General features: G+C 45.3%; 1 protein-coding gene across 2 annotated transcripts in view; it reads left to right on the top strand.

Moving 5' to 3' along the window:
- The window catches only part of parp1 (poly (ADP-ribose) polymerase 1), a 55,473-nt gene that overhangs the window by 23,148 nt on the left and 5,630 nt on the right, over positions 1-26,695 (top strand). For both annotated transcript variants that reach the window (XM_073056110.1, XM_073056111.1), the window contains 12 exons: positions 8,001-8,118; positions 8,562-8,702; positions 9,687-9,929; positions 11,253-11,321; positions 12,267-12,399; positions 14,107-14,302; positions 17,639-17,767; positions 20,388-20,471; positions 21,660-21,782; positions 22,777-22,905; positions 24,776-24,874; positions 26,310-26,462. In XM_073056110.1, coding sequence (XP_072912211.1) covers positions 8,001-8,118; positions 8,562-8,702; positions 9,687-9,929; positions 11,253-11,321; positions 12,267-12,399; positions 14,107-14,302; positions 17,639-17,767; positions 20,388-20,471; positions 21,660-21,782; positions 22,777-22,905; positions 24,776-24,874; positions 26,310-26,462 — 1,617 coding nt within the window. The remainder of the gene's footprint in view (positions 1-8,000; positions 8,119-8,561; positions 8,703-9,686; positions 9,930-11,252; positions 11,322-12,266; positions 12,400-14,106; positions 14,303-17,638; positions 17,768-20,387; positions 20,472-21,659; positions 21,783-22,776; positions 22,906-24,775; positions 24,875-26,309; positions 26,463-26,695) is intronic.

The raw sequence follows: 26,695 nt of genomic DNA, 5'->3' as shown, positions 1-26,695 counted from the left end.
CCCGATACAGGAGCAGAATTAGACCATTCTCCCCGTTGAGTCTTCTCCCCCATTTAGACATGCCTGATCTTTTCTCCCCCCAACTCTATTATCCCACCTTCTCCCTGTCACCCTTAAATACACCCAGTGACTCGGCCTCCACAGACCTCTGTGGCATTGAATTCCACAGATTTGTTACCCCTTTGCTGAATAAGTTCTTCTTCTCATTTTTAAAAAGCCATCCCTTTATCCTGAGACTGTGCATTTGGAATCTAGACTTCTCTGCTAGTGGAAGCATCCTCCCCACGTCCACTCTCTCTGGGCCTTTCCGTTTCCACATGGTGAGATCCACCATCGACCTTCTGATGTCCAAGCACAAATCCAGAGAGAGAAAACTCTCCTCTTGCCTCAAGCCTTCTGTTCCTGGGATCATTCTCGTAAACAATTTCTGGGCCCTCTCCGGGGCCAGCACATCCATCCTCCAGTACAGGGCACTAAATAGCTCAGCACATTGTGACAGCATTGCTCTCAATGTGAAGCCTGATCATTCCCAACATAAATGTATTGCGGTATTACTTCCAAGAGAAAGAGAAATCTCGGTGCAGAATTTAGTGAAATAATTAAAGTTTAACCAATGCGTTTTGTGGATTGAACTCTGGTTCAGTTATGATGCATTTCTGGTACCTGGTGCTCCCCTTTTAGGCGAGTTTTGAATCGAGGTAGCCTGCAGATAAAGAACACTGAGCTGAATTGAGTATATCTGGACTCTTGATTTTGAGTTTCATATTCTATGTTTTTCGTTCTTTTTTTCTGTTGTTGCTGTTTACGCAATTTGCTTTTTTTTTGCCTGTGGGGAGGAGGGGGTTGATGTTTTTCTTTGAACAGGATCCATGGATTCCTTTGTTTCGTGTCAGTGGGGAGGGTGAATCTCAGGGTTGTATACTGCATACATATTTTGATGATAAATGTACCTTGAATCTTCTGAACTTTGAAAATGTGGTGCAGGTAGACAAATAAAGTACATGGCCCACAACAAGGTAGCTTGAAGGATCAGGAAATTTCTGCCACGTGTTACTCCAGTAAGCTGGTGGCTTATCTGGTCGTCTCCTCTGTTTTAATTTCCTCTGCTTTCCCCATCATCCTCGATATTCCCCCGTTGTTTAAATGTCTGCCTCTACCTTGAATATATTCAATGACTTCTTCTCCTCCACAAGGATTCCGGTGGTTCACTGCCTTCTCTGAGAGAAGAAATTCCTATGTACCTTTGTTTTAAACAGACAACTTATTCTGAAACCATGATCCCCAGTCCTAGACACCCCATGACGAGGGAAGCTCCCTCTCAGCATCTATCCTGTCAATTTCCCTCAGCAGTTGGAGTAAGATCACCAATTCAGTTCTGAAACATCCCATAAAGCCACATGATGCACAAATACAAAATAGGAAGAGTCGATCTTTGGGCCTCTTAAGCCTGTCCCACTATTTAACATGTTCGTGACTTGCCTATGCCAATTCCCATATCTCTTCGTGGCAGTTTTCTGAGTTTGACAATCAAACTCACGGGTGCATAAAAAGAGCTACCTTTTATCAGGACTGCAATTGAGATTTTAAAGGCAAGGTTATGTGGTAGTTTTTCTGAGTTGAGTGACCAATTAGCAAGAGGCAGTGCGTAAAAGCTGCTAACTAAAATCAGGACTGCGTTTAAGATTTATAAAGCAGAGCTTAGTGGTAGTTTTCTCTGAGTTGGACATTCGAAGTTGGGGCTACGTAGGAAGGGCTACTTTTTGTTCAGGACGGAGATTGCGATTTCGTGGCTGTTTCTGAGGTAAGGAATTAATCAGCAAGAGAGATTAATTTAAAAAGGGGGAATACAAATAATGCAGGTGCAAGCGGAGTGGCCAATCTTTTAAGTGTGTCAGTCTTAAGAGTGGCTTTGGCACATCAGGCTTGGGTAAGATCAGGCTAGGATAAGGCAAAATATCTTGTAAGTTACTCTCTTTCTGATCTTATTTGTTTTTTCCTCATCTGCGAGAACATATTAGCTTAGTGAGAATGGCTCCAGAGCAATGTTTTGTACTCTGTGTGGGATGTGGGAAGTCTGAGAGACTTCATTTCCCAGATAAACACATCTGCACCAGGTGCACCAAATTGAAACTTCTGAAAGAAGACTGGAGCTGCAGCTCGATGACCTTCAACTCGTACGGGAGCATGAGGAGGTGATACTGGCAGGTAATCGCCCCTAGATTGCAGGAAACAGGTAACTGAGTGACAGTCAGGAGAAGGAGGGGAAATGCACAGCCAGTGTAGAGTACACCTGTGGTCATTCCCCTCAATAATAAGTGTAAAATTTTAGATACTATTCAGGGGGATGGACTACCGGGGGGAGTCATAGTGACTGGGTCTCCAGCACTGAGTCTGGTGCTGTGGCTCAGAAGAGGACTGCAGTGGTGATAGGAGATTCCATAGTCAGACGAGACTCTGTGGACGCGATAGAGACACCCGGATAGTATATTGCCTCCCAGGTGCCAGGATCAGAGATGTTTCAGTTCGAGTCCATGGTATTGTCAAGGGTGAAGGTGAGCAGCCAGTAGTCTTGGTACCTATTGGCACCAGTGACATAGATGGGTGACGAGGTCCTGAAGAGAGATTTCGGAGAGCTCAGTAGAAAGTAGAGAGACGGGACCTCCAGGGAGTAATCTCTGGATTGCTGCCTGTGCCATGTGCCAATGAGGGTAAGAATAGGATGATTTTGTAGGTGAATGTGTGGCTGAGGAACTGGAGCAGAAGGTAGGGGTTCAAATATATGGATCATTTGGGGTCTCTTCTGGGAAAGGTATGACTTGTACAAAGGGGATGGGTTACACCTGAACCCAAGGGGGTCCAATGTCCTTATGGGCAGGTTGGTTAGAGTTGTTTGGATGGGTTTAAACTAATTTGGCAGGGGGTTGGGAACCGGAGTGATATTGCTGAAGGTGAGTTAGTTGTTTTACAAACAGAGGCCATGTGTAGTGAGACTCCTGGCAAGGAGAGGTTGATGATAGGGCAAAATTGCAGTCAACAGGATGAGTTGCAATGTAAAAGGTGGACAAAATCGGAAAAGGCAAATACAGGACTGAAGGTGTTGTATCTGAATGCACACAGTATATAGAATAAGGAAGGTGAACTTGTAGCATAGTTACAGATCGGCATGTATGATGTAGGTATCACTGAGTCATGGCTGAAAGATTATAGCTAGGAGCTTAATGTCCAAAGATACACATTGTATCAGAAGGATAGGCAGGAAGGCAGATGGGGTGCAGTTGGTCTGTTGGGAAAAAAAATCAAATCATTAGAAAGAGGTGACAGGGTCAGAAGGTGTTGAATCAGAACCTCAAAAGTAGCAAGGATGTGGTCTACAAATTACAACAGGAAATGTTACAATAGTCATGGGGAATTTCAATATGCAGGTAGATTGGGTAAATCAGGTTGGTGCCTGATATTTAAAACCAACAGAGGCAATTAAAGAAGTAATTAAGAAGGTAAAGATGGAATACAAAAGTAAGCTAGCCAATAATATCAAAGAGGATACCAGCAGTTTTTTCAGATACATAAAAGTATAAACGAGGAGAGAGTAGGTATTGGACCACTGGAAGATGATGCTGAAGAGGTAGTAATGGGGGCCAAGGAAATGGCGGACAAACTGAAAAGTATTATACATCAGTCTTCACTGTGGAAGTCACTAGCAATATGGTGGAAGTTTCAGGAGTCAAGAAGTGTGTGATGTTACCATTATTAGGAAGAAGGTCCTTAGGAAACTGAAAGGTCTGAAGATAGATAATCTCCTGGACCAGATGGTGTACACCCCAGGGTTCTGAAAGAAGTGGTTGAAGGGATTGTGGAGACATTTGTAATGATCTTTATAGAATCGCTAGGTTCTGGAATAGTTCCAGAAAACTTAAAAATTGCAAATGTCAATCCACCCTTCAAGTAGGGAGAGAGGCAGATGAAAGGAAATTGTAGGCCATTTAGTCTGACCTCACTGGTTGGGGAGATGTTGATGTTGGACTCAATTGTTATGGTTGTGGTTTCAGGGTACTTGGAGGTACATGATAAAATAGGCTGTAGTCAGCATGGTTTCCTCAAGGGAAAATCTTGCCTGACATATCTGTTGGAATTCTTTGAAGAAATAACAAGCAGGATAGACAATGGAGAACTGGTAAATGTTGTATGCTTGGATTTTCAGAAGGCTTTTGACAAGGTGCCACACATGAGGCTGCTTGGCAAGGTATGAGCAAATAGTATTACAGGAAAGATTCTAGCATGGATAAAGCAGTGGCTGATTGGCAGGAAGCAGAGTGGGAATAAAGGGAGCCTTTTCTTGTTGGCTGCTGGTGACTAGTGCTGTTCCAGAGGGGTCTGTGTTGGGACTGATTATTTTTACATTATTTGTCAATGATTTGGATGAGGAATTCACTGTTTTGCAAAGTTTTCGGACATTATAAAGATAGGTGGATGAGCAGGTAGTTTTGAGGAAGTAGAGAGGCTGCAGAAGGACTCTGCGTAAGGAGAATGAGCAAATGGCAGGTGGAATGCAGTGTCTGGAAGGGAATGGTCCTTCACTTTAGTAGAAGAAATTAAAATGGTAGACTATTTTCTAAATGGAGAGAAGCAAAAATCTGAGGTGCAAAGGGTCTTGGGAGATCTTGTTGAGATGTCCTGAAGGTTAATTTGCAGGTTGAATCAGTGGGGAGGAAGGCAAATTAAATGTTAGCATTCATTTCAAGAGGACTAGAATATCAAAGCAAAGATGTAATGTTGAGACTTTATAAAGCATTGGTGCGGCCTCACTTGCAGAATTGTGAGCAGTCGTGGGCCCTTGTCATAGAAAGGATGTGCTGAAACTAGCAAGTTCAAGCTAGGTTCACAAAAATGATTCCAGGTTTGAATGGCTTGTCATATGAAAAGTGTTTGATGGCTGCGGTCCTATATACACTAGAATTCAGAACAGTGAGGGGTGACCTCGCTGAAATCTGTTGAACAGTGAAAGGCCTTGATAGAGCAGATGTGGAGAGGATGTTTCCTGTTGTGGGAGAGTCTCAGCCTCAGAATGAAGGGGCGTACTTTTAGAATGGAGATGAGGAATTTCTTCATTTGGAGAATGGTGAATCTGTGGAATTCGTTGCCACAGGTGGATGTGGAGGCCAAGTCTTTATATTTCAGGCATAGGTTAATAGATTCTTGATTCGTCAGGGCATGAAGGGATATGGGGCAGGAGGTTAGGGTCAAGAAGAAAATTGGATCCGCCATGATGAAATGACGTGGCAGACTCAATGGGCCAGGTAGCCTAATTCTGCTCCTATATCTTATGGTCTTCTATCTCCAAATCTTTAAAAACCATTTTTTTGAACAAAGTTTTGTAATATACTTCCATTGATTTGACTTCCACAAATCTCTGGGGTAGTAAATTTCAGGGATTTACCATCTTTGAGAGAAGAACGAGCCTGCTCTCCATGGACTCTGCCATGCTTCTCATTGCCTCAGTGAAGCAGCCAACATAATTAAAGACACCACCCACCCTAGACACATTATCTCTTTCCTCCCCTGCTCCATTGGGCAGAAGATACAAAAGCCTGAAAGTACAAACCACCAGGCCCAAGGGCAGCTTCTAACCCCCTGTTGTAAGACTATTGAATGTTTCCCTAGTATGCTAAAATGGACTCTTAATCTCCGAATCTACCTTGTCATGGTCTTGCACATCAGTGTACTTCCTTTGTAAGTGTAACTCTTTATTCTGCATTCTCTTATTATTTTAACATTGGGCTATCTTAGTAAAATAATCTAATGAAATGATCTGTATAGGTGAGATGCAAAACAGATTTTTCACCCCATTACATTTGAAGTGATAAACCATTTCACTGATTTTCATGTACTGCCGTTTTAAATGTCTAACTCCTTGTAACTAAGTTCCCTCATGACTCTCACTGGTGTAAACATCTTGGCATTCACCTTGTCAAACTCTGTTAGCATCTGATGTGTTTCCGTAACATTCATTCTTCCAAAATCCAAAGAGTAAACACCCAGAGTGCTCAAACCTGATAGATAAGACTGTCCTCTTATCCCAGGAATTAGCCTGATGAATCTCCTATCAACAACTTCCATTGTTACTGTAAAGGAGACCAAAGCACTGTACAGGAACTACAGGCTGGTTAGCCTGACGCAAATTGTGAGGAAGTTACTGGCGGGAGTTCTGTATGGGATCTACCGGCATTTAGATGGACAATCTGATTTGGAGGAGTCAGCATGGCTTTGTGCATGGCAAGGTAGATGAGCATGCAGTGACTGTTTGACAAGGTCCTGCATAGTAGCATGGTCTGGAAGGGTTGTTCCTTTGGAATCTGGGGAGAACTGTTCGGTGGATTCAAAGTTGGCTCAGAAGTGGGAAGCAGGCGGTGGTGGTTGATGGTTGTTTCTTAGAACGTAGGTTGGTAACAATCGGTGTTCCTCAGAGGGTGGTGTTGGGACCCTTATTATTTGTATAAATGATTTTGATGCGAAAGAACAAGCTTGAATAGTAAGTTTGTAGATGACACCAAATTAGGCGGTGAAGTTGATAGTGAAGATTATTGTAGTTTACAAGGAAATCTTGATGAGCGTTTAGGGAAGTATGTCAAGGACTGGCAAATAGCTTTCAAGACAGGTGCGTGTGAGGTGATAACATTTTGGAAAATCAAACCAGCTTAGGAATTGTACTACAAGTGAAAGGTAGGGCACCAGAGAGTGTAATGGAACTCTATGGATTACTACTCCATAGTTCATGGAAAGTGGTGTCACAGGATGGTGAAAAAGGCATTTAGCACACCGGCCTTCATCATTCAGGATACTGTGTAGGATTAGGGACACAGTTACATTTGAACAAGTTACTGATGAGACCACACTTGGACTTCTGTGCACAGTTTTGGTTACTACTATAGCGAAGATGAGATACAGAATAGATTTACAAGGATGTTGCCAGGAACCGAGAGCCTCAGTTACAGGGAGAGGTTGGCCAGGCTCCGTCTTTATTCCCTGGAATGTAGGAGAATGAGGGATGACCGTATAGAAATGTTTAAAATTATGAGAGAGAGAGAGAGATGAAGTGAATGGTAGCAATCTTTTACTCAGGGTAGTTGTAACTCTGTGCTCTATCATTTGAGGTAGGTGATCATGGTCTTCCATCTGTCTTTAATCAGCACCTGTGCAAGACCCCATTCATGCTGTTGCTCCTGCCTTTCTCTCCATCCATGACCATGATCATTCTTGGCAATTTTTTCTACAGAAATAGTAAGTCATTGCTGCCTTCTGGGCAGTGTCTTTACAAGACAGGGACCCCAGCCATTATTTCTTCTCCTCAGAGACTGTCTGCCTAGTGTCACTGGTCACTTAACCAGGACTTGTGACATTCACTAGCTGCCCAGACGACCTGCTCCCATAGCTTCATGTGACCCTGATTGGGGGAGGGGGGCTAAGCAGGTGCTACACCTTGCCCAAGGGTGACCTACAGGCTGGAGGAGGGAAGTGGGTGCCTTGCACCTCCTTTGGTAGAGACATATCTCCACTCCGCTGCCCCTTTACCCAGGGTAGGAGAGTTCAAAACTGGGGTGTAGGTTTAGGGAGAGGGGAATGATTTAAAAGAGATGAAGGGCAACATTTTTATGCAGGGAGTGGTGAGTTTATGGAACGAGCTGCCAGAAGAAGCAGTCGAAGCAGGTACAATAGTGTCACTTAAGAAGCACTTGGACAGGAACATGGAAGGCCGAGGGACGTGGGCTGAATGCAAGAAATTGGGTCTGGCTAAGTGTGCAGCGTGGTTAGCGTGAACTTTTCAGCTGAAAGGCCTGTAACTGCTGTATTGCTCTATAACTCTGAGCCTATATGGTCTCACTGACACCTTATACATGTAACAAGACTTGCCTATGTCTTTGCATCCATCCTACTGGGCTTTTCCTGCCCCGTTGGAGGGGTTGTTCCTGCTCTGATCCCTGCCCGCTTTTCTGTGTGATTCCCAGGAGTTCCACAGCATTGCCTACCTGAAGAAATTCAAGTTCAAGAGACAGAACCGGGTCTTTGCGCCGGCCCCTCCAGCTGCTGAATCCAGCCCCACTGACGCCCCTTCTGCCGTGACAGGTAAGCAACACGCCTGACTAGGGCAGGTGAGACCTGTCTGGGAAGGTGAGGAGGGTCCTGCGTCATTGATCAGGCTGATTCCTTGGGGTTACAGCACAGTGTTGAAGGTGGGGTGGGGTCTCTCCAACAGCCATGGTTAATCTGCTTCATTGTGAAGGGAGGTGGGGTCTCACCAGTAGTGTTGAAGGTGGGGTGGGGTCTCTCCAGTAGTGTAAAAGGTGGGGTGGGGTCTCTCCAGTAGTGTAGAAGGTGGGGTGGGGTCTCTCCAGTAGTGTAGAAGGTGGGGTGGGGTCTCTCCAACAGCTATGGTTAATTTTCATCACCTTGAAGTCAGTTGCTGGTTTTGAGTTCTGCTGGGAATCGAACTGTGGAACTCCTGTGGGAAGTCAGAGGACTTTGTGTGTTGCACGAAAGAGTGGGGTCACACTCTTCTTCTTCCCCAGGCCCACCACTGACGAACCTGAAGGTGATCCTCCTGGGGAAATTCTCGAAAGGCAAGGACGAACTGAAGAGCCTGGTGGAGGAGTTGGGGGGCAAGACTACCAACTCGGCGAGCAAGGCCCAGCTGTGTGTCAGCTCTCAAAGTACGGTGACGATCTCAGGGTTGTCAGTGCTGCTGTGTCCCTGTCTCTGTCCTGGGTGGTGTATTGGAGGTTTATATCCTGTGACTGGGTGGTATATTGGGGCGTAAACCCTGGGACTGTATGACTGGGTGGTGTATTGGGGGCTTAAACCCTGGGATAGGTGACTGGATGGTATATTGGGGGCTTAAACCCTGGGATAGGTGACTGGGTGGTGTATTGGGGGCTTAAACCCTGGGATAGGTGACTGGGTGGTGTATTGGGGGCTTAAACCCTGGGATAGGTGACTGTGTGGTGTATTGGGGGCTTAAACCCTGGGATAGGTGACTGGGTGGTGTATTGGGGGCTTAAACCCTGGGACTGTGTGACTGGGTGGTGTATTGCGGGCTTATACCCTGGATTGTGTGACAGGACAGTGTATTGAGGGTTTCAGCTTCTAACTCTGGGAGTGTGTAGTGGATAATGTACTGGGTGTTTTACTACGTGTGGGTCCTTGGGAGTGTGTGATTGGACTGTGTTAATGGGGCTTCACCCTGCGTCTAACCCTGGGAGTGTATGATGGAACAGATGGTAGTTTCACTCTGTCCATCTCCAGCGTAGTGTGCTGACGCGGTGCTTTGGGGGCCTCACTCTGTGAGGACTATAAACACCAAAGGGTACAATGACTGGGTCTGTAGTTAGTGTTCTGAGACATTGGGTTTGAACTGCATATTTGCCAGCTTCCTCCTAGCCATGGAGAGGGAACTGAGGGCTGGCCAAACTAAAAGATGGAGTAAGTTTGAGAGAAATGGTGACCTCTGGTTTGTGATTAAAGTTGCAGCCAGAGGGAAGAGCTAAAGGGGTTTGTGTTCCTGTATGATGTAGCTCAGCCCCCAAGGATCTCATCTCTGTTCTGGTTTACTTGGGAAGGGAGAGGCTATGTTAGGTGAGGCAGCCTGTCTTTCACTTCCTCCCTCAGTTGATGCCTGACCTGTACTCTTCTTGCAGAGGAGGTGGACAAGATGACCAAGAAGATGGAGGAGGTGAAGGAAGCTAACGTCCGGGTGGTGTCCGAGGACTTCCTTATCGACCTGAAGTCGGGGAAGAGCCTCCAGGATTTGTTCTCAGTCCATGGAATTTCTTCCTGGGGGGCTGAGGTTAACTCCGAGGTTCCCGAGCCTCCTGTCGCTGGGAAATCTACTGGGAACAAGACTGTGAAAAACACCAGTGGCAAAGTCAAGCAAGAGGAAGGTGAGAGGGTCAGAGACCTGTGCGTGGCATTCCCTAGGCACTGCACCAGGAGGTTAGGCTCTGAGTGGGGGTGCTCAAAGATGTTGTGAGTCAACAATCCTGTTCTTTTGCTGTATATTGCGTGAACTAAAATAGGTGGGAAAGTGGGTAGCGAAAAAGGTTATCAGAATTATAGGAGGATCTTAATCAGCTGAGTTAGTAGGCTGAGGAATGGAAAATGGAGTTTAATCTAGATAAGTGATAGGTGTTGCATTTTGGAAAGTGAAACCAGGCCAGGATGTTCACTGTAAACAGTAAGTCCCTAGGAAGTGTTTAATGGAAGGACCTAGAAGTTCTGCTACACCGTTCCTTGAAAGTGGTGTCACAGCTCGATAAAAGTGGTGAAGATGTGCCACGCAGGTCATCATCAGGGCGTTGAGGATACAGTGTGATTGTTACAGATACTTGTGACATTGCATTGAAGCATTACATAGAAATTTACAGCGCATTACTGGCCCACAGTTTTGTGCCGGCCATGTAATCAATTCTAGAGACTGTCTACAATTTCCCTAGTACATAGCCCTCCATTTTGAATTCAGTTTTGGTGATGCTTCTTTATGAAAGATGTTACTAAACAAGAAAGTATCGTGTTCAGCTTTGGTCACACTGCTATAGGAAAGATGTTAGTAACCTGGAAAGGGTGCAGAGGAAAGTTGACAAGATTATTGCCAGGATTCAAGGGACTGAGTTATGGAGAGAGGTTGAGTAGAGTGTAGGATAATGAGGGGTGATTAAAGAGGTTTATTACATCAGAAAGGGCATATATGAGTGAATGCACACAGTCTTTTCCCCAGAGTTGGGGAATCAAGACTAGTGGGCATAGGTTTAAGGTAGTTAAGTGTAGCCCTGTGCTGTTTCACATAGTCTAGTGTAATTTTGTGTTGTTTCATGTAGCACCAGGGTCCTGGAGGCAAGTTGTTTCATTTTTACTGTGTACTGTACCAGCAGTTTATGGTCAAAATGACAGTAAACTTGACTTGATAGGGGTTAGATTTCATTGGACCCCATGGATATTTTCACTCAGAGTGGTCAGTATGTGGAATGAACTGCTGGGGAAAGAGGTTGAGTCAGGTATATTAATGACATTTAAAAGTTATTTGGGCATTTACACAGATCAGAAAGGTTTAGAGGAATATGGGCAAATGGGGCTACTTTAGATGGTAATCCTGGTTGGCATGGAGCAGACCAGTTGGGCCAAATGGCTTGTGTGACTCTATGACAGCATTCTGCTGGGAACATGTACACCTCCACTGACACTCAGACCGAATCTGATTCCTTTCACAGGCTCTGGCAAGTCAGAGAAGAAGATGAAGCTGACGGTGAAAGGAGGCGGGGCAGTGGATCCTGACTCGGGTAGGTGAGGGCTCTGTGCTTGGGGAGAGTGGGGTGGGGCTGACGGGGGTGTTGTGTGAACACACAGCCATCAGAGTCACCCATCAACTGGAGACCTGGGCAGTTACAGCACAGGAGGAGACCAAATGCAGGCAAATACGACCAGCATAGTTGGGCAAGTTGGCTGTCGTGGACGAATTGGGTTGAAGAGCCTGTGTTCCATGCTGAGTAGCTTTGGATTATCATTTTAAAGATGTCCCAGTGGACTGCATGCATCAAGTTGAGCCACTGTCTCTTATCTCCAGAAACCCGGGTTCAGTCCTAACCTCTGGTGCCTTCTGTTTGGAGACAAATCTTCTCCCAATGGTTCCAGTTTCCTCCCACATCCCAAAGATGTGAATGCCAGTTGACTAATTGTCCCTGTTGTGTGGGTGAAAGGTAGAATCTGGGGGGGGGGGGGGGGGGGTATTTCTGAGATTAGTGTAAATTGGTGGTTGATGGTCTAGAGGGGCCGAAGAGTCTTCCTCTGTGCTCTTTAACTCTGTCCTTGCCAGTTCCCTGTTCACAACCCGTGGTAGCTTTGAGCAGAAGGAGAGAGCTTTCTTTCAGTCTCCAGCACCATGTGAAGCAAGAAATCTCAGAGCAAGTGAAATGGCTCCTCGGCTCCTCTCAGTCGTGTCTGTGGCTGAGACCATATGAAGCCAGGGATTACCTGGACTCTGAAAGTGGAGACTCGCTCCCACTTGCCTTTTGGATCAGGTTGCCACAAAAACGTGTGCTTGCTCTGTCTATACTGCCTCTGGGATGTTGCAAGGGAGAGGGGTTTGGTGGGGAGAAAGTGGCTCCAGCTGCAGAGTTGTACTGTATCTGTGCCGGGTTCTGTGGTCCCCAGGGCCTGTGTCTGGCCTGCGGATGAGGTGGGGGCGGGGACACGGGCGGGCAGTGACTCTGCTCTCACTCTGGCAGGGCTGGAGGACTCGGCGCACGTCTTTGAGCAGAGCGGCCGGATCCTCAGCGCCACGCTAGGCCTGGTCGACATCACCCGGGGCACCAACTCCTACTACAAGCTGCAGCTGCTGGAGGATGACAACAGGAAGAGGTGGGTTGGAGGTGCCGGGGAATCCCCTCGGGCTGAGGAGCGGTGTGGAGAGAGGGCTGGCTCATCTCACTTGGGGGGGGGGGGGGGTTGTAGCAGTGTCTGATCAGGAGGGGGACAAAAGAAAGTAATACCTGTCACCTCCCCTTCCCTGAGGGTCTCTTCACCATCTCTGATTCTCTGCCAGGGCATTTTTCACTTCTATCCCAACCCCCGGCCCCTCTATTGAGCAGATTGGGAAGATCCCATGGCCTCACTTCTGGACCCAGAAGTTGTCAAAGTCAGGTTCTTTGTGGTATGTGCAAGTACATGTATACAATGGTGCAGTGGACAACTTACTTGTGACATTGTCATAGGCAGGTAGCATCGGATCTATACTGTGCACAGTTTTCACAGACCACAATGAAAACAAGAACAAAACTATTGTAGCTGTTAGCTGTACTGATTAGAGTTAAGGTTGGTTCAATAGCTGTTCTTGAACCTGGTGATGTGGTGCTTGAAGCATCTGTACTTGCTGCCTGATGGTAGCTCGAGAGGCTGGCATAGTGTTTGTTTCCCCTTCAAAGGGACCAATCAGCTTTTGGAACAGAGACCCTTGGCCTCTGAGTGGCCGTGCTGCTTGTGTGCAGGCTGGGTTTCGCTCAAGGGTGTGGGTCTTCACCCAGCCGGATAGCTGATTGAGGGAGCAAGGCTAGATGATGAGTCTCTGAAAAGAAGTTCCGTGTAGCAGTTGCCATCCTCTGGTTAGACGGCACTTGGAGTTCTGTGTTCAGTTCTGGTTGCCACACTTTGGGAAGTGTGTGGTCACAGTAAATAGGGTGCAGAGGAGATTCATTGGAACATTGTCTAGAATGGAGGGGCTGTCGTTATAAGGGGAGATTGGATAGGCTGGGCTTATTGTCACTGGAGAGCGGGACATTGAGGAGTGACCTGATAAGCGATGTATATGAAGACAGGAGGATGGTCATGGACATTTTCCCCAGGATAGGGGAGTCTAAAACTCATGGGAATGGATTTAGAGTGGGGCGAGGGAGACTTAAAAGGGGCCTAAGGGACAATTTTTCATGAATGGTTATGAATTGCCAGAGGAAAGGTGGGTCCAGTTACAACATCTGAGAGTATTTTTGGACAGGTACATGGATAGGAAAGGTTTAGAGCCAGATGATGAGTTCAGACTGATGATTTGGCTGGCATGGACATGTTTGTCCAGAAGTCCTGTTTCTCTGCAGTTTGACTATGGCTCTATAAAATAATGGAGAGTGTGGAGTCTTCTTCCCAGGGCAGGGGAGTCTATAACTAGAGGGCACAGGTTTAAAGTGAGATGTGAGACATTTTATGGAGATCTGAGAGGCAAATTTCTCTATACAGAGGGTGATGGATATTTGGAACATCTGCCTGAAAAGGCAATAGAAGCAGACATAATGATTACATTTAAAAGGTGTTTTGGCAGGTACTTCAATAGGAAAGCTGTGCAGGGTTATGGGCCTCAGTGGACACCATGATTGTAACGGACACAGTGGGCTGTAGGACCTGTTTCTCTTTTGTACATTTCTTTGATTCTAAAAGTTCACAGGATTTTCCTTCCATTGGTTTTTTCTGGGTTTCCAGCAGATCTCATTGACTGGGAGGGCCCTGCAGACTGCCTGGGTAGGGGTGGAGGGGATTCAGGTATGGAGTGCTGTTCCTGGAAGTTTCTCTTGATACCCACAGATACTGGGTCTTCAGGTCCTGGGGCCGAGTGGGGACCCCCATCGGTGGCAACAAGCTGGAGAAGATGTCCTCCAAGGAGCATGCGATCGATCACTTCCTGGGTCTATACGAGGAGAAGACGGGCAATGCCTGGCACTCCAAGAACTTCACCAAATATCCCAACAAGTTCTACCCCTTAGAAATCGACTATGGCCAGGTGGGTGGATGGCGTCTCTTGAACCTACCCCACACCAACCCGGCTCTGATCACTGTGTTTACTGCTATGTGCACAAGTATGTGTAGCAGAGGTGTATTGAAAAACTTCCTTCAGCCATGCCGCAGGCACGTAGCATTATATTAGCAGCATTCACAAGAAAAACATTAATTAAAAATAGATCATATACTTTATTTACAAGGACAAAACAACAATTACGACAAAAGTCCACCTTGCTGCAAAGTGGTCAGTGTGTTGGGATTAGGGTGTTGTTGGTTGGTTCAAGAGCTGAATGGCTGAAGGGAAGTAGTTATTCCTAAACCTGGTGGTGTGGGACTTCAGGCTTCTGTGCCTCCTGTCCAATGGTATTTATAAGAAGGTGGCTTGACCCAGATAGAGGAGATCCTTCTTGATGCAGAACTTCATGTAAATAAGACAAATATGAAGGGGAGGTGTGTGTCCATAATGCAGAGTCCACTGCTCAAGGCAATTCTAAAGCAGCAGATTCTGTTGTGTTAGAATTGCCATATCTGACCATGGCAGGTTTCTAGCAATGGTACATCCGTTTAACCCTCCAAGTGCCATCTCAAAGCTTGGTAGATAAACCACACTGCTGTGTTGTGGGTTATTACTGTCTCATGTAGCATGATACAGTGAAAACCTTTTGTTTGCAAGGCATCCAGACAGATTGTTCTATACAGACATCGAGGTTATAAAAAGACAGAAGAATGCAGAATAGTCACACTTACAGAGAAGGTGCAGTACAATAAGATACGAGACAGCGAATGGGTAGATTGCGATTATCACAACTTCATCTTCAGTTTACAAGAGATCCATTCAAGAGTCTGATAATAAAGGGATAGTGGCTAGCCTTGAGCCTGGTGATTCCTGTTCATAAGCTCTTGTATTCTTCTGCACGACGGGTGGAGGGAGAAGAGAGCATGTTTGAGGTGGGAGGGTTCATTAATTATGTCTACTGCTTTGCTGAGGCTGTTGGTGTTTCTGGGAGGCTAGCTCCGTATTAATGACTTGACAGTTAATTCAGGCTTTGCACCCCCTTGTATTCCATATCTTCACTAATCCCACCTATTAGCTGCTCCACAGCCTTCTATTGCGTTGTCATTCAACTGATCACCCAGTTGCTTCTTAAATGTGAGAGTCCCTGCCCCCCCTCCAAAATCAAGCAGTGTATTCCAGATTATCTACCCCCACCTGCAAGGCAGTGTATTCCAGATTACCCAACTCCACCCTATAAGGCAGTTCATTCCAGATTTTCCCTCACTGGCTTCCTTGGATCCCCTTTAAACTTACCCCAATCTGAAATCCATGCTGCTTGTAATTTTGTATATTTCTGTCAGGTGTTCCTCTGATCCAATGAAAACAACCCAGACTCTCCTGATAATTAAAGTGCTCCATCTTCTCTGCACCCTAACAGCCTCCCTATCGTGCGGTGACCAGAACCCCAGCTGTAGCCTAACCATAACCTCCCTGTTCTTACGTTCTATGCCCCAGTTAGGGAAGCCCTGTATCCCTTTACCCTCTTCCCCATTTCCAAAATCAGTGTGCCATTTTCAGGGATCTGTGGATTTGTCTAGTAAGATCCCTCTGTTCCTCAGTGCTTCCTTGGGCCCAACTATCCGTTAATAGATTTTTAGAGAAATTGGTAAGGAAAATTTAGAGATGATGGAAGCAGATACGATAGTGATGTTCACATGAAGATGTCAAATGAATATGGGCATCAAGGGATCTGGATGAAGAGTCATACGTCATGGAATCAGGCTCTTCAGTGCAACTTGTCCATGCTGACTGACAAGTATAAGGTGTTGCAGTATTTGAGAGTTCAAACATAAGGCAAATATGCAATAAGTGGCAGCACTCTTGGGCACATTGCTGTAGAGAAGGACCTTTGGGTGCAAGTCCATAACTCCCGTAGAGTAGGTAGGGTGTTAAGGAAGGTGTATGGTGTAGTTGCCTTCGTTGGTTGAGTCATTGAGTATGAAAGCTGGGGTGTTGGATTGCATCTATATCAGAGTTCAGGCAACAGTTGGTGTTTAGTTTGCATTTGTGGCAGGATGTGAGGGTGCAGAAAAGCCTCACCAGTGTTCTCTCTGGATTGGAGTTTATTAGCTATAAGAAAAAGTTGGACACTGGATTGTTTACACTGAAACAATGGGCCACTAGGTGGAAGTGTATAGGGTAGATAGACTTTCTCAGGGCAGAAGTGTCAAACACTAAAGGGTATAGATTTAAAATGAGGGGAAAGTTTAAAGAAGTGTGGGGTAAGTGTTTCCAGAGATTGGGTGCTTGGAATATGTTGCCGGGGAAAGTAGTGGAAACAACTTTTCAGAAGCATTTAGATGGATATTTGAAGAGGCAGGGAATGGAGGGATGTACAGAGCAACTGCAGGCCGATTAGCTTGGTTATATTGGTGTCAGGGTGGCACAGACTTTCCCCGAGGGAGCTGAAGGAGCTGCTTGTTTGTGCACTGTTCAACAGAATTAATGCACTTTGGAAGGAAGAATGGAGGATCAGATTATTACTTAAATAGTTAAAAAAAATGGCAGCATGCTGTTGTGCAGAAGGACTTGGGAGTGCCTGTGTATGAATCGCAGAAGGTTGGTTTGCAGGTGCAGCAGGCTATCAAGAAAGCAAATGGGATGTTGGCCATCATTGCTAGAGGGATTGAATTTAAGAGCAGGGAGGTCATGCTGCAACTGTACAGGGAACGGGTGAGGCTGCATATGGTGTACTGCATGCAGTTCTGTCTCCTTACTTGAGGAAGGATATACTGGTTTTGGAGGTGGCGCAGAGGAGGTTCACCAGGTTGATTCCAGATTTGAGGGGGTTAGACTATGAGGAGAGATTGAGTCGCCAGGGACTGTACTCACTGGAATTCAGAAGGATCAGAGGAGATCTTATAGAAATAAAATTATGAAGTTGTTTCCACTGGTAGATGAGACTAGAACTAGGAGACGTAGCCTCAAGATTCGGGGGAATAAATTTAGGACAGATGAGGGGGAACTATTTTTCTCAAAGAGTGGTGAACTTGTTAAATTCTCTGCTTAATGAAGCAGTGGAGGCTACCTCAGTAAACACACTTAAGACGAGGTTGGATAGATTTGTGCATAGTAGGGGAATTAAGAGTTATAGGGAAAAGGTAAGTAGGTGGAGGTGAGTCCATGGTCAGATCAGCCATGATATTATTGAATGGTGGAGCAGGCTCAATGGGCCAGATTGCCTACTCCTGCTCCTATTACTTGGGTTCTTGTGTTTTGCTGAGGTCGAAGGTCGATGGCAGTGCAGACTCAAGAACCTTGCTGTATTCCTCTCTCCCGAAGGACGAGGAAGCTGTGAAGAAGCTGACTGCCAGCTCTGGTACAAAATCAAAGCTGGATAAGGCCGTACAGGAGCTCATCAGAACCATCTTCGATGTGGAAAGTATGAAGAAGGCCCTGGTGGAGTTTGAGGTATGGGCGAGGTGGAGATGGGAGAGGAGGGGCAAGCTGATATTTCAAGTTATTTGACAAGCAGTTTGAAATCGGTTCTGATGCAGGCTTTCAACCTGAAACGTCGACAATTCCTTTCCCTCTACAGATGCTGCTTGACTTGCTGAGTTCCTTCAGCAGATTGTTTCTTTTTTCCTTGAAAGACAGTATTTTGCACACATGATCACATTTCCGCTGATAGCGATGGTAATTGCGGAGCCATTGTTTAAAAGGAAATTTGAGATTTTACAATGTTCAGTCCTGATAGATAGTCATAACCAGAAATGTTGACTGCCCATTTCCTGTCCATAGCTGCTGCTAGAACCTGCTGTGTTCCTCCAGCATTTTGCTTGTGTTGCTGTTCAGCCCCTCTATATGATCTTGCCCTTTAAAGGAGCAATCTGATTGGCTCTGCAACAGAACGCTTCCTGGCTCTTTCCCATTTGATGGGTTGGAAGACAGACTGAGATAAAATATTTTGTTTAAAAAAACTTTCCTTGTATTCCTTTTGCTGAGGTTTTTTGGGCACACTTAATAACAACTTGTAATGCCAGGAATACTGTACCAGTTGAGAATTCCATATGTAAGCAGATTGCAGGCACAATGCATATACAGGAACAGGCCAGCAGGTGGCACAGTAGCTCCCTCTTGGTCAGTATGTGGATCACTGTCACTACATAAAACTTTGCAGTCCAGTTGTTGGGCCTTCCCAGTTCAGTTGGAGACTAATTGTTCCACGCAGATCTACCAGCATTTATTGCCTATCCCTGGTTTCCCTGAAATTGGGTGCCTCCTGAGCAATTTCAGGGCTCATTTAAATGTTGACAGGTGGGGTGGATTTGGAATCATTTATTGGCCAGGCAAGACTAGGTAAGGACAGCGGATCTCGCTCCCTGAGGAAATTTAATTAACCAGGTGGATGCTTACTTTTTCCAAGCATGGTCACTAAATCTGGTTGATATCCAGTGGATTCTCGTCATTTGGACACATCAGGACCTGTACATTTGAATCTGTTGCCCCAGTTAGCTGAAGTTTCATGGAAATAGTTAAAAAGGCTTTTTTTAAAAAAAAGACAAACTACCATTTAATGGAATAACAGATCATATAAATAAAATACAAAACAGATTTGAAACACTATGAGTAGTACCAGAGTACTATAAAACTCTATTAGTTTTTAATAGTTATTCAAAATTCTCTGTACACTGCCTCCAAATCTTCATTTTCATTGTAACATTTCAAGATGATTGATCATATTGTCAAATTCTTCATAGGTCCTAACTTGTTGAAGTAGTGAAATAGTTCAATTTTCATTCCCAGCTGTTTCTGGCATCTCCAAGCCTGAGTGCTTGAAGCTGCAGTGATGAAAGCGGTTCTGTTTTGTCTTAACTGCTTATGTCTCACCAACTATCAGAGACAAAATCACTGGTCTTTGAACGCTGATGCACACAACTGATGCTATTTTAAAAACTCTTCACTGTAAGCACAGCGTAGTGTCTAATGGTCATATAAATGCACGTGACTGACGCTAAGAGTCTCCTGTTCCAATTATGTGGCATTATGTTCCAAAAACGAAGGGAATTCAAGCTATTTTCTTGATGAACTTTTATTCTTTAAGAGTTTCAAATAAGTGGCTGCTTTGATTAACCGTTGGCCAAAAGTTCAAAGTAAAATTTATTATCAGAGTACGTACATATCACTACATACAACCCTGAGATTCTTCTTCTGCAGGCATACTTAGCAAATTTGTAGAACAGTTACTGTAAACATCAAGAACTGTTAACTATAAATGGACTGTGCAAATGCAGATATAAATAGATAGTAATAAGTAAAAAGCATGAAATAACAATATAACAGAGTCCTTAAATGAGTGTAGTTATCCCCTTTATTCAAGAGCCTGATGGTTGCGGGGTAGTAACTGTTCTTGAATCTGGTAGTGCGAGTCCTGAGGCCCTTGTACCTTCTATCTGATGGCAGCAATGAGGAAATAGCATGGCCTGGTTTGTGAAGACCTTTGATGGATGCTGCTTTTCCATGGCGACATTTCATGTAGATGTGCTCAATGGTTGGGAGAGTTTTACCGGTGATATACTAGGCTGAATACACTGACTGACTTTTACAGGATTTTCCACTCAAAGGCATTGGTGTTCCCATACCAGGCCATAATGCAGTCAGTCAGTACACTTTCCACCACGTACCCACAGAAATTTGTCACCAAATTTACTGATTAATTTTGAGGAGGATGATGGTGTTACATGTCGAGCTGTAATCAATAAAGAACATCCGGATGTCTGCCTCTTTGTCAATTAACCAGAATCCACTGTATTTCCAAATTCCAGATAATCAACTGAATTTGCTGTGATGCGGTTTAAATTCTGTTTTGAAGTGGAGCACAGGTGCACTGCACCATCAGTGTCCTGTTTCTTGTTGGACTGAGCCGCTCTGGTTCTGAATCTCTCCAGGCTGACTTGTGTATTTAAGTAGTGGCCTACAGCCATTCTGTGTGAGCATAGTGGGGTTATTGATCATGGAATGAGGGAATGTTGGTGACCACATGAAGCTAACCATGGGCCAGTTGCATCCCTAATTCTTTTCTCCCGAGCAGATCGACCTTCAGAAGATGCCCTTGGGTAAACTGAGCAAGAGGCAGATCCAGAGTGCTTACTCCATCCTCAACGAGGTTCAGCAGGTAATGTTACAAATCCAGAGTGCCTGCTCCATCCTAAACGAGGTTCAGCAGGTAATGTTACAGACATCCCCCTGTACCCACGTGCGTCACTGGGACAGCAGTGGAAAGCTGAGGGCTTGGTCCCAGACCAGCAAAAGGGAATTCCAGTACAATTTCTCTGCTGCACCACCCTGGACATTGTCTGTAGAGCCACTGCCTTTTGCTGTTCAGAGTGGCTCTTCACTCACTAATCTGGCCCTTTATACTCATTGTTCGGTGCTCTTCATGGCTTGCTCCTTGCTTGGGCTGTGAATCTCATTTCTCACGGCCAGTCAGTCCATTGAGGGCTTGCCAGACTTGCTCTGTTCCCTCATTTATTTCTGCCCGTAGCCTGTCTTCTCCTATGTTCCCTTCAGCTTCCCCTGATTGCATTTGTGATGCACAAGTACATCTATGTACATGTACAATGAATAACTTGTAGCAGCAAAACAGATAAATTATATTCACATAGAAAATGTGAATACTGTTTAACTTTTTTCACAATTTTTACAAGAAGGAGCACAATTAAAACAAAATCTAAGTCAGTGGTGGTGCAAAGAGGTCATATTTTGCTCTTCTGGATTAGTGAGTAGGATTGTGCTAGTTGATTCAAGAACCAAATAGCTGAGGGGAAGTGGGCTGTTCTTGAAACTGGTGAAAAGGGTCTTCAGGCTTCTGTACCTCCTGCCAAAAGGTAACTTTGAGAAGATACCCTGGTGCAGATGGTGGGCCTACTACAACTAGGAAATTTACAGAAGACATTTAACCTACCAATCGGCAGGTCTTTGTGATGTGCAGAAAATCGGTGCATCCATGGAGAACGTGCAAATTCCATGCAGACAGTGGCCGAGGTCAGAGTTGAACCTGGGTCTCTGGTACTGAGGCAGTTGTTCTGTTTGCTGCATCACCGTGCCATGCAGTGATTGGTGCCCATCAGTGGGCATGGTTCTTGGCATCTCGCGGGGAGGTATTCAACCATTGGCCATGTGAGAAACCAGGGCTTCCCAACACTGTCGAGGGTATGCCATCACCTCAAGGGATTGGTGGGGAAGGATTGCCAAGCATCGGGTTAAATTGAAAGGAAGTTTAGTTCTGAATGGATGTGGTAAAGGAGGGGGTGGTGAATTTGTATTGATGGAACAGGCTAACAGACTTTCCTCTTGTGTTGAGGTGGTTGCCAGTGGTGGGTCGGAGTCTCAGATACTGGACCTGTCCAATCGCTTCTACACACTCATACCACATGACTTTGGGATGAAGAAACCTCCGCTCTTGAACAATGAAGAATATATTCAGGTAACCTTGGTGACAGGAAAGTTGTGTTTGTGGTAGCAGGCATGACAGTAACAGGCCTTTTGGCCCAACTTACTCATGCTGATGTGGTCTAAGCTAATCCTGTTTGGCCCATATAGCTCTAAACCTTTCCTATCTATGTGCCTGTCCAAGTGTCTTTGAAATGCTGTAATTCTGCCTGTTTCTACCTCCATATACTGACAACCCTCGAGATGAAATAATTGTTCCTTTAGGTTCCAATTAAATCTCCCCCACGCCACGTTAAATCGATGCCTTCTATTGTATGATTTCCCCAACCCTGGAGAAGAAAGACTAATTAATTCTGCCAACATGATCTTTTTTACAGCTCGGTAAGGTTATCAATGTGTTTAAAATCAGGAGGGCACAATTGGGTCATTCCCTTACACTCCAAGGAAGAAAGTTCCAGTCTGTCAAACCTCTCCCTGTAACCCAACCTCTCAAGTCCTGGCAACATCCTTGTAAAGCTTTTCTGCACTCTATCCTGCTTGATGGCATTTTTCTCTGGTGTAAATATCGTCAAACAGGCAGCATGCTTAGGGCAGTGAGGTAAGGAATGCCAGAGGCACTGGGAGGCCCCAACTTTGGAATCCACTGCCTGCAGAGTTGCCCAAAGTAGAGGTGAAAGAATTGCCAGGGATCTGAGGGGGCATTGCAAAGGCCTGTGGGTATATGGGTTAAGCTGACAGGAAGTGGTTGGGCAGGAGACGTATTGGGCAAAAGGACTTGCTTGGTGAGCACCATAGTAACCATGGACAAGTTGGTCAGAAGGGCCTGCCTTTGTGCTGTGTTACTCTATAATTAAGCTGGAAAATATTGTCTAACTGCATTAGCAATGGTGCGGGGTTGAGGGGTTTGTTCTGCCTGTTTTCCTCTGTTTCCCTTTTCCTCCTTGCTCTTTAGCTTTCTTACTCCTCTATATCACACTCTGCTCCCTACTCTGACTGCCTCCTTGCACGTACCTCTGTCCCCTCTGCAGACCAAGGTCCAGATGCTAGACAGCCTGTTGGACATCGAGGTTGCATACAGTCTCCTCAAGGATGGCATGGAAGATGATGCCAAAGATCCCATTGACATCAATTATGAGAAGCTGCATACAGATATTAAGGTAATATGTGGAACTATTCTTTATTTAAACCTACTCCATGCAGCAATCTGTGGCTAAACTTACGGAATATCTTTAAACCTGTGCCATGACTACTGCCTGTTGAACCGCAGATTACGGCAGTTGTTTCCGCTTGTGGGAAGATCTAAAACCGCCATTTATATGTCCAGCCATGTCTGAGTTCCCAAAATTCATCATTTCATCCCAAGTCAGTAGTAAGGAAGGCAAATGTAGTGATAATATTCATTTTGAGAGGACTAGACCGTAAAAGCAAGGATGTGGAACAAAGGGGTTGGTTGGACCACATTTGGAATATTGTGAGCAATTCTGGGTTGTGAAGGTATGTTGGCCTTGGAGAGTGTTCAGAGCTCAAAGTAAATTTATTATCCAAGTACATATGTGTCGCCATATACAACCCTGAGATTCATTTTCTTGCTGGCATAAATCCATAAGCAAATAATAACCATAAAAGGTCAATGAAAGGCACATGAACTGGGTGTTCAACCAGTGTTCAAACTGTGCAAATACAAAATAGAAAGAAATAATAATAATAAATAAATAAGCAATAAATATCAGGAACATGAGATGAAGTGTCCTCAAAAGTGAGTCCATTGGTTGTGGGAACATTTCAATGAGGGAACAAGTGAAGTTATCCCCTTTGGTTCAAGAACGTGATGGTTGAGGGGTAATAAATGTTCTTGAACGTGGTGGTGTGACTCCTGGGGCTCCTGTACCACCTTCCTGATGGCAGCAGTGAGAAGAGAGCGTGGCCTGGGTGGTGGGGTCCCTGATGGTGGATGCTGCTTTCCTGCAACAATGCTCCTCTCAATAATGGGGAGGGCTTTACTCATGATGGACTGGACTGTATCCACTACTTTCTGTCGGATTTACTCTTCAAGGGCATTGATGTTTCCATGGCAGGCCATGATACAACCAGTCAATATGCAGGGGAAGTTCACAAGAAAAATCCCAGGAATGGAAGGCTTGATGTATGATGAGTAGTTGCTGTCTCTGGACCAGAACTTGATGGTGTTCAGAGGATGGTGGGGTGCGGAGGGGAATTTCATTGAAACCTAATGGATACTGAAAGACCTGGATAGAGTGAACTGGGGGGATACATAGAATCTAGGATCCCCTTAAAGCTGAGATGAAAGAATTTCTTCAGCAAGAGGGTGGCGACTGGAATTGGCTTTTCACTGGTAATGGGATTAAGGATTATGAGAAGAGGGGTTGGAAGAGTGAAATTTGGTGGGGGGTGAGAAATTAGCCGTGATTAAATGACAGCAGACTTAATGGGCCGAATGGCCTAATTCTGCTCAAAATCATTTGGTTGGTGTGAAATGGAGCACTGGATCTAGTTTGCCCACTTTTTATTGCCTCTTCCTTGCAATGGAAGGGTTATTGATGGGGAAAGGCTGAGAAGCTGGACCGTTATTGGAGTTCAGAAGATGCAACAGATTAAATGTTAAACAAATGTTTTCCCCAAGTGAGGGTATTTAGAACTGTGGAGGGCAGCAATTTCCAAATAAGGGCTGGTCCACTTAAGGAATACCTTATGAAGATCGTAAACTTTTGGACACCTACCACAAAAGGTTTAGGAGCTTGAGATATTGAGTGCATCGAAGGTCAAGGTGGTTATTAAAAGAGACTGGGATTAGGCAGGAATGTGAGAATTGAGGCCCCACCATTATATTGAATGACAGTGCATGTATGAGGGGCTGAATGGTCTTCCTGTGACTCAGACATCCATTGATCAAAGTAATGTCTGTTGTTGCTTTTCTCCCTCACTCACCCAGAGTTACAAGAGTTGACATGCATGTCACTGCCTCTCATTTCTGCTGCTTAACTTAATTTCCTCAACTCTCCCCATCAGGTTCTGGACAAACAGACAGATGAAGCCAAGATAATTATAGATTATGTTAAAAACACACATGCTGCCACGCACAACCAGTATGACCTTGATGTATTGGAGGTGAGTATGTCAGATACTAAACTGAGGCACCTGGAAGCTGAAACTGGTGATAGAAATGTCTTTATTCAACTCAGCAGATCTCCTGGAGAGTATTCAGTTCTCCAAACACATTGTATTTGTATTAAAAAAAGTACAAAACAACAGTCAACAATTAACTCTGGTTTCAGTGGCTATAATCATTTACCTTAACATTTTGAATATGGACAGATAACTTACAGAGTTACATATTTATAATGGTAGCACACCCCAACTGGCAGAACCTCTGAGTATTTTCTGATCGCTTCCTAGCTTTGATAAGCGGCTAGTCTGAAAGCTTCTGAGCACAAACTGCAGATGCCCAAAATATACCTCTGTTGTTAAAGTGTTGAGGGATGTCTCCCTGAGTATACAGCTGGCCAGAGCTTTTAAGTGACAAGACAGACTTGTCCTAAACCATGCATGAAGTGGCAGTGATATGTCTTTAACAATGTGTTAATACGGGAGATGGTTACTTAATGTCTTCCTGATCTCTTCCTGAAGTTTTCAGTGACATCAATTAACCAGAAAATTTATCTGTTGTTTTCCCGTGTAGTACAGAATCAGAATGCCCCACAACCAGTGATTTTAAAGACCTTAAATTGAAGTTAAATTTTAGATTTTATTTCCAGAAGACTGGTTCTCATTATAATACGAAATTATAGACACTGAATAAAACCAAAGTAATCCCTAACAGTGTTGCTGGGCTGTAGGGATCACCATGGTAACAGGATTAACCTGATGAGGTAGGGGATGAGATGGTCTGGATCCCCAGCACTGCTGACAAGAAGGGAAGAGGCTGAGAACCACGTCTTGGGCAGGGGGATGTTGGCTTGGTCTGTGCAGAGGGGGGGAGCGGTGTCAGATCTCCATGATCATTGGTATTACACCAGGGAGTCCAGTCTGGGGGGGAGTTGTCTTCAAGCAGTTCTGCAGAGAAGTTGGGATCTCCGGAGCTTTTGGTGTTGGGCTGGTTTGTCTGGTTGGATGGAGGAGGGGAGGGGAGGGGAGTTGTTTTCAGAGGGTCTGTAAGGGGCTGATGATTTATGGGTGTGTGAGGGGGCTGGTAGTGGGGAAGGATGGTTCCACTGGCTTTTGCCCATCCTGCTGCTACTCTGTGAGCTGTCCCAGGGTCCAGCGGTGAGCTGGGGTTTGGGGGTCTAGCCTGGTGTATGGAGAAGGTGGGACAGTGTGTATGACCAGTGAGTACACTGGTTGTGCTCTCTGACCACCCCACCCAGTGGATGGACAGGACTGACCAGGGGAGGGAATGGTTCAATGGATGTGGGACAGTAGCACCTCTGGGTCCCACAGCTCTGCCCTGGTTCTGTTCTTCCTGACGGGTCGAGTTTCCCACAACACTGCTCCAGCTCCGTTGCATTCCCCTCAGCAATCCTTCACCCTTGTCTCGTTCCCACAGATATTTAAGATCAAGCGCGAAGGGGAGGAGCAGCGTTTCCAGCCTTTCAGTGACCTCCACAACAGGCAACTTCTCTGGCATGGCTCCCGCACCACCAACTTTGCTGGCATCTTGTCGCAGGGTCTGCGCATCGCCCCACCTGAGGCTCCCGTGGTGAGTGGAACAGGAACATCAGAAATGGGCGTCCAGTAGTGCGGATAGTAATCCCACGGTTCTTCCACTCAGTGTCAGTTTCATGCCTTATTGCATATCCCTCGATTCTTGCAAAGACCAGAACTCAGTAACTGAGTCAGTTATACATCACGGAACCAGACCTTTCGGCTCAACTCATCCATTATGACAGAGCTGTCTACCTGAACTAGGTACATCTATTGACTGGCCTTCGA

This window comes from Hemitrygon akajei, chromosome 9 (assembly GCF_048418815.1).
Source record: "Hemitrygon akajei chromosome 9, sHemAka1.3, whole genome shotgun sequence".
NCBI classification, from domain to species: domain Eukaryota; kingdom Metazoa; phylum Chordata; class Chondrichthyes; order Myliobatiformes; family Dasyatidae; genus Hemitrygon; species Hemitrygon akajei.
The sequence above is the reverse complement of the archived record's forward strand: the minus strand, read 5'-3'. Positions and strand labels throughout refer to the sequence as shown.